Source organism: Montipora capricornis, chromosome 8, assembly GCF_036669925.1.
Source record: "Montipora capricornis isolate CH-2021 chromosome 8, ASM3666992v2, whole genome shotgun sequence".
In the NCBI taxonomy this organism is placed as follows: Eukaryota; Metazoa; Cnidaria; class Anthozoa; order Scleractinia; family Acroporidae; genus Montipora; species Montipora capricornis.
The window spans coordinates 19,722,619-19,730,667 of NC_090890.1; the positions used below are offsets into that span (position 1 = coordinate 19,722,619).

General features: G+C 35.5%; 2 protein-coding genes across 3 annotated transcripts in view; one reads left to right on the plus strand and one right to left on the minus strand.

The window, feature by feature from the left end:
* Positions 1 to 8,049, plus strand: part of LOC138014498 (TATA element modulatory factor-like) — a 71,383-nt gene that overhangs the window by 33,083 nt on the left and 30,251 nt on the right. For both annotated transcript variants that reach the window (XM_068861576.1, XM_068861575.1), the window contains exons 7-11: positions 4,404 to 4,480; positions 5,677 to 5,773; positions 6,169 to 6,254; positions 7,566 to 7,627; positions 7,724 to 7,788. In XM_068861576.1, coding sequence (XP_068717677.1) covers positions 4,404 to 4,480; positions 5,677 to 5,773; positions 6,169 to 6,254; positions 7,566 to 7,627; positions 7,724 to 7,788 — 387 coding nt within the window. The remainder of the gene's footprint in view (positions 1 to 4,403; positions 4,481 to 5,676; positions 5,774 to 6,168; positions 6,255 to 7,565; positions 7,628 to 7,723; positions 7,789 to 8,049) is intronic.
* Positions 1,794 to 2,571, minus strand: LOC138014305 (uncharacterized). The gene has a single exon (XM_068861356.1). The coding sequence runs from the start codon at positions 2,526 to 2,528 to the stop codon at positions 1,794 to 1,796; it is 735 nt and encodes a 244-aa protein (XP_068717457.1). The 5' UTR covers positions 2,529 to 2,571.

Below are 8,049 nucleotides of genomic sequence, written 5' to 3' on the forward strand. Positions count from 1 at the left end.
TGGCAAAGTTTCATTTTGATTTGTTTTAATTTGCACCTTTGGTTTCACATCATCTTACGATAACACTACGCAGAAAATGTAAACACTCCCGCCCATATTGACGCAGTTCGGATTTCAAAATTAATGTGAGGTGTTTCATTTACATTGATTTAAATTAAATAACATTACAATGTACTACTGCAGAATCAACAAGGGTACTGTTCCACAAATGCATATTGTTTGTGTTTTCATGGGTCTGATAAGATTTTATGACCAGTTTCACAACAAATTTTCAGGGACTTGAATTGCATTCCTCACCGCGACTTTAATAACTAAAGTAGAGGATTTGTACAAATGTCTTTTGTTGGACAAAAAAGAAAATTACAACATGAGAATAGAATGGCAAAAGGAAAGCAACAATATTGCCAAAACAACATTGGGTAGTGCGCACATGTTTTCCTCGTTTTCATCGTCACGAAACAAAAAAAAAAAATACGAAACCGTTCAATTTAAGAAGCTAACAACTTGAAATGTTGTTAAGACACACATATAAACCACCTCTCCAATTCTCAGGTTTGTGCGGTTCATCATTTCTCAGTTATTAATTTGGCTAAGCGTTTCACATGATGCCGCCATGTTGGCGGATGGTCCTTGGTCCACCAAGATGGCGGCCAGTAATCAATGAATACACCAAGAGTTTGCTTTGCCACGAAAGCGCTTACTTTCGTGCATGAGATAAAATACATGTACACGTATGAACACATCTCGTTATTTACCTGAAGTGTTCAAACTTCTGAGAATCATAGGAAGACATGTTTTTCAACCAGCGCTGTATTACGGTGTCACTTAAGGTGACAATTCGGAAATTCAAAATGCTGTATTTTCAAAACGAAAGACGTTACGGAACTGGAAAAGAGATTTATTTCTACCGGTAGCTCATCTTCAACCCTCGTTTAAGATAAAAATTCAGAAGACCTCGCATCTTGTAATTTGATGATGTCACTGTGGAAACCACCTAGACGTTAATTTTTATTTTGCTCAAATTACAATGTCAAAAATGTTTCCTTCCCTTGTCAAGTCAAGATCGCTATGATGAAAACTCTGTTGAGATTTATTAATTAAATAACAACATGCAGTGTATCTGTAGATTTTAAACACTGTTTAATGCAAAAGAAGGAAATTTCATAAGTGAACTGAATATAGTTAAGACGAAATCAACATAACCATAATCATCGTGACAGAAAAGTGCTTTATGAAAAATTCATCCCATCTTAAACGTTTTTGTTCCAACTTGCTTAAAATAAATACTGTGCCTCGTAAATTATGTCGCATTATCTCCATTCTCCAGTGATTTTCTGTCTGTGATACACTGAAAATACATGTGCATGTGAATATTTCAAACATTAAATTTAAAAGCTTGTATTACCGGTAGCTTCGATTGGTCACCAAGAAATACTGTTACGCGAGTTGGGTTCACTGAGTAGCGTATTGTATGTAAATCTGGTGGATGTTCCAAGGAGTTTTGTTTCTCAAAGTGTTCCATTTGCCCGAACCGTGTCATGCGTGACCATCACCTGCGGCTATTTCGATTCTTTATTAATACTTAGACTTGCGGAGAAGAGCAGTTACATACATAAATACATACATACATACATAACTTTATTTAGTAAAGCAGGTCAAGAGGAAAAAAAAGCAACTTTACAGCTGATGTGGACCTACTGTAATAAAATTAACAATACATACATATGGTAGTGATTATACTTTAGATAAATAAGATAAATAATCGCTAAAAATAAATAAAACATAAATATGTATTAATAATAATAAAAATCGGAATGCTTATTATAAACTACTGAGCTGTCTTTTTCAAAAGTGATATTCATAATAGTATGTTTTAACTGCTTCAGTCCATTTTTAAAGCCTGTTTGATTAGAAAAAAATCTTACACTATCAGACAGGGAATTCCAGGCAATTGCAGCCCTGTGTACAAAGGAATTACGACCGAGCTCAGTGTTTGGTCTATTAACTAAAATATTTAAAGATTTCCTAAGATTATAGCTCTTACAGGTCCTAACAACTAATGAATTTATTTCCTCTAAACCTAAATTATAAAAAGCCTTATGAGTAATCATTAAAATACGAAATTTATAAAAATATTCAAGAGGCATCCACCCCGCTCTTGCTAAAATATCTTCATCAGTCATGCCCTTTGGCAACTTATGAATTAGTCTAGCAGCTCTAATATGTATCAATTCTAATTCTTTAAATTTGGAGCCAGAGCCCCAAACCACAACCCCATAGAGGACACTTGGGATTACAGTCTTAAAATACAGAGTTTCTAACATAGATTTGGGTAAAAAACTTATACGTCTCAGCATTTTGACTTTAGTATTGAATGACACACAAATTGATTTAATATGCTGAGACCAAGACAGTTTATCATCGATGGTAACCCCGAGACAAGCAGTAGAGGATATGTACTGAATAAAATCCTCACCCAACTTCAGAGGTTTCAAAGGACCAATGAAGGGATTAATGCTCAAAATCATTGCCTCAGATTTACCCTCGTGAATAATCAGTCTATTCTTAAGGCACCAGGTATACACCTGGTCTAGAACGTCTTGTAAAACAAGAACGATCTCATCAACAGTGTCACCTATTACATAAATTGTTGTATCGTCCGCATACATATATAACGCCCCTCTGTTAACATGATCTGGTAAATCATTTACATAAGTTGCAAAGAGTCTGGGACCTAATAAGGACCCTTGGGGTACTCCAACTTTAACAGGTCTTAAATCCGATCTTATACCATTAACTTGAGTCCTTTGCACACGGTTGGAGAGGTAATCATTGATCCAATTCCACATACTACCCATAACTCCAATTCCTTTAAGTTTTTCAAGAAGGATAGTGTGATTTACACAATCAAAAGCCTTACGGAAATCAATGAATAAGACTCCAACCTTGCGAACTCCATCCAAAGCCTCTCTCAAAGCTTCAGTAAGATGTAGCAGAAGACTTTCAGTTGAATAACCTTTTCTAAAGCCTCATTGCTTATTAGTTAAAATACTATTAGATAAAATATGATTATCAAAGGACTTACATACAACCCTTTCAAGCAGTTTTCCTGGGACACTAAGCAAAGATATAGGTCTATAATAATTATTATTAGGATCCAATTTACTCCCTTTTTTAAAAAGAGCAGTAACTAAGGATTCCTTCCACTGCTGGGGGAATCTACAACAATCCCTGCTCTTTTTGAAAACCTCAAACAACCCTTGTATCACAGAATCCTGAGCTAATCTAAGATCTTTAGGTGAAACTTGATCAGCGCCTACCGACTTATTTGGCTGAAGGGATTTGAGAATACCATTCTTGATCTCATCCCATGAAATAGAAAAATATTCAATAGTGGGAGTAACCCTATTTATAAAACAAGTAGTGTCAATGGGGACAGGGTCTAAGTTCCTTGTAAGATTAATAGCAGTATCTAAAAACGAATTGTTCATTAAATCTGCTTTTTGAACAATTCGTTATTTCCCCGTGGAACTTCAGACCTTCGAATTGAATCTTGAAAGATTTTCTTAAAATTCCTCCTTTATGAATCTTGACTTTACATTAAGTGATTTTACTTCATAAGACCTTTCACATGATTGTGATCATGCTAGAGCATAAATACTTTCAGGATTTTCATGCCAATCAAATAGCAGGTTGCCATGTTTTGGCTGCTAACGGCTACAGACAATGCAAAAGATTTGCACCATTTGAAAACGTTTTTAAAAATTAAAAAAAAAAAAAGGGAAAGCGAGACGATGAAAATGAGACACCGGACAATTATAGTGGTCTGCCACAGGCCTCCCACTTAACAAGTGTGGGTTTTTTTTTGTCTGACCAGGGTGGCTGCATGTCAGGTCAAACCTTGTCCCTAGCCTGACGCATGTCAGGCTTATAGCCAAAAAATATTTGCAGGCTTGCAACAGTGACAGTGCATGTGCAAAGTCAATAACCGCTGACCAGCAGACCTTTCCAAGTTAACTTTGCTTATAAAATAACCACATACAATCATAGCTAATGTTGCATTGAAAGGTAAGGCAGGCCAGGAAACTGTTGTCATTTTCCTGTGGTATGCTTTTGCTGTTTCGTAACTTTGTTTGTTTCATAGGAGTTGAAATGTCAAGCCTGTTGCCCTCTTCGGCCCTATTATAATTTTTAAGACATACTGGTAGTATGAAAATTTATACTGGTAAATTTGCATCTCAGGATTCTGGCCTTTTTAATGCAATGACTTGTGCATTGATTACTATTGAAACTGATAGGTAGTGTGCAAGGACAGTTAAAGTCAAGGAGCACATAGATATTGCTAGAAACAAAAGTTTCTGAATAGGTGTTCCAGATTTTCTCATTTCTGCATTTTCTTTTAGGAATGAACAACAGATTGAAGAGTTCACAGAGCTTCTCAAACAAAAAGATGACCAAATAGCTCAATTACTAGAGGAAGGTAATTGACATGGCACTAGTCTACTCAAGGAACTTTCATTGCTTTGGGCTGTCAATTGACAGTCAGGCGATAAGAGCAAAGGCTGGGTTGAAGTGTTATTTAGACCATTTTATTTCTCTTTTCTATACTCAATAAAGTTTGAGATGTACCTTTAGTTACATTTTGAAATGTGCACTACATACATGCAATGAAAGCTAAATGAAGTGTGTAGTGTAGTAAAATACTTGATACCATATTAAACGTACAAGGAAGACTCATCAAGAGAACTAAAAAATGAACTACTGGAACATGCACCTGAGTTAAAGGTTTGTATTTGCCCTATGCAGCTGCATACACGAGTGCTAAAAACAGAGCTTTTATTCTCAGTTTTCTCTTTTAAAGGAATACTGAAAATCCACTTCTTAGCCACCATTGTCGGGCAGATGTGGCTTTTGAGGAACTTAGTGATCCCCTTAACCCATTTGTCTGTGAAGTTGCCCCAATTGACAAGTAAAAGTGTCTTGTGTTACACAGAACAAAATGTCACTCTTAGGATTGAAAGGGGTTATTTAGGTATTTAAAATCCAAACTACAGTAATCTTGACTCACTGTGTCAATTGATCTGCAGTGCAATCTCTCACCTTATTATTCCACTATTACACCAGTCAATCATATTTGGTCAAGTAAACACACAAAATATATGAGATGGTAATACACTGTAGTGTCCTGGTTTGACCGGTTTAGAACAGAGCAAATACAGATGGAATGTGAGTTTTCCTCAATGAAAGAAATTGTTTTCAACACGATGAAAAGCCTGAGAATTTAACTTGCCACTCGTCATTTCATTTATCCAATAAAATAAAGGACATTTTGCTGGCTTTTTTTGCTTTTTACATCGTTCGCATGCACCCTGAAGGACAGATGATGCATTTTTTAAACACTCTTACTAAATAAAATTGAAGCAAAATAACACCTTTTTTGATGTGGAATAAATAAATATCTTATTCAATGGTTTAACAGTATAATATTCGCAGACATTTTGCTCATTGCTTGTATTTTTCTTCGCCCCTGCCCCTACTACGCAACTCCCAAAATATCTGCGCATATTACATTGTATATTATGTTAAACCATCGAATAAGATGTATATAATATATGTGTATTCTCTTCTCCTTCCTCTCTTCCACTCCTCTCATACAATGTTTAAAATTCATTTTAGGGGAAAAATTGTCAAAGCAGGAACTTCAAGTAAACAATGCTATTAAGAAGTTAAGAGCCAAAGATAAAGAGAATGAAGCAATAATGAAGAAAAATAGGTAATAACTAATTGTAACTGTATTTGTCTCCTTCCTCCAGCTTAAATTATATAAATGCTACTTTGTATTGGTTTTGTCAAAATTACCGGTACATGTATAGTATTTAACTACAATGAATCATCGAAGACAGTTCCGTTCAGTAAAAAGGTACGTTTGGGTTTTCAACAGTTCAATAAGGCCCAAATGAGTCACCAACACGCCACCCACACACCACCAATGCACCACCGACGCACCACCGACGCATCTTACATGTTATAAGTTTAAACAGCGGCCGACAGTCGGCCGACGCATTGGCTGATGCGTTGGCCGACGCGTTGGTGGGATCGGATTCTTAAATTTTACCAATTATTTTGTTTTCATTGTATTCCATTTTTTCCTGATTTATTGTGCAATAGCGAAGATGTAGAAAAATTGACATCTGAAAACACAAGACTCAATGAAATCCTAGAAGTGAAGGAAGCCAATGAAAGAAAGCAAGCAGGTACATTGTAAAGTTTTGTACCACTGCATGAATTAAGGGGTCAAGTACTAAACGCCTTATAATTTATTATGTTATACAAGTCATATTACATATCTTCTACAGTTTTAACCATTTCCAAAATAAGTTATGTAAATTAAGGAGGCAACACTCAGTATTGGTTTCAGCTACATCACCCCATGCTTAAGTATACAATGCATTTTCCACTGAGCCAATGGAATACACTGTGTATTTCTTTTGGAGTTTTTTTTCGTGTGATGAAAGGGTGCATAAAGGTAGCAGGATGCCTTTGGTTTAATAGGGCACTGGGCTGTCATGTCAAAGCTTCCAATTCAAGTCATGCTCATACAGGGAAGTGGATTTGTCTTTAATGGTCTAGAATTCTACTCCACACCCCTCTAATAGCCAATTGCTGCTTCAGGTGTGTTTTCAACATAAACGACCCTGCAACACAAAAGCTTAGACAAATACCTACCACCTCTCATTGTTTTTTTATTCACTGCATTTTAAGCCCTTCGTTCTGAAAACTGAAAAGAAGTGCAGTATACTGCAGGAGCTCTATATTTTGCTCTGAAATCTACAATATTGTCAAGAATGTGAAAATGTTGGCTGTTCCTCAGCTGCCAATGGGAACACCTTTTTTAATTTTCATCAACAACTGACATAACAATAATAGTATTATTAGTGGACCATCACCTGTCATTTTCAAATAGGTCCATCAATTTCAGCTTAAAATGGAAAATTATAGCTCTAACCAAAAAGCTACTCAAAGTTCATTGAGGACAAACATTAGTTGACCTCTTTAGTATATCTAGCATTGGATACATTTGAGTAAGTCAGTTTACCTGGCTTTTGAAGCAGGTAATGCGTGATAAATTCAGGAAATAGTGTTCACTGAAAGAGGCTCTTACTGCTTGACCCATTGATCTTGCACGTTTTTATTCATAATCATTTTTTTTTCTCTTGAAATTTATCTTTTTTCTGTAGTTTAAATTAAGCTATTCCTGATTTTTATGGTCATTTTGCAGAGTTTTGGGACATCAATCTGCTGGTACATTTATTTATTTGCAAGGATTTAAACTGAGATCCCCCTAATGATAAAAAATAATCATCTCAAAAAAGTAAAACATATGAATGCTGGACGATTTTGCCCACAAATTTCGCTTTAGTTTGGATGGCTTTAGACCACTAGATGTACAGTTTAAAGCAAAGGAAATTCTTTGGTAAATTAGGCATTAATACCAAAACCAATGTCAAGACATCAAGATCTTTTCATGGGTTCAACAGTCTAAAGTGTAAGCCTTTTTTTTTCAGAGGCGATCACTAAACTGAATTCTTATGTTGAGAAACAAGAGGAGAAAGTTGCAAAACTTAACGTAAGTAAGCAATTTCAATGCACTGATATCCGCTCTGAATGATCTCCTGTAAGGGAAAATCAATGTCATGATTAAGCAATCTTTATATTCTCTTAGTCAGAATTAGATGATGACAATGCGAAGCTGAGAAGTATGCAAACTGCACTTGATAATGCCTATAAGTGAGTAACAATGAGATTGTATAAATTGTGTTGACACTGCAAGGTAAAAATTTCTAATTGGATTTTTATCTCCAAACTGCAACCTTCTTTATCTAAAGCATGGATTTAATGACTTGAACAACACAAATTGAAAACAAGAAAGAAACCTAAAAGGGTTTTGTAAAGAAAAACAGTTTAAGGAGAATTGATCTGAGAGGTCCTATGGTTCTTGTGAGTGTTTTTGGAAAGACTGTGTGTTTATAATGGCATTAACATCTTGAA

What these genes read in the sequence shown, in the direction of transcription:
- LOC138014305 (XM_068861356.1), bottom strand. Translation starts at nt 2,528, where the DNA reads ATGATTTTGAGCATTAATCCCTTCATTGGTCCTTTGAAACCTCTGAAG.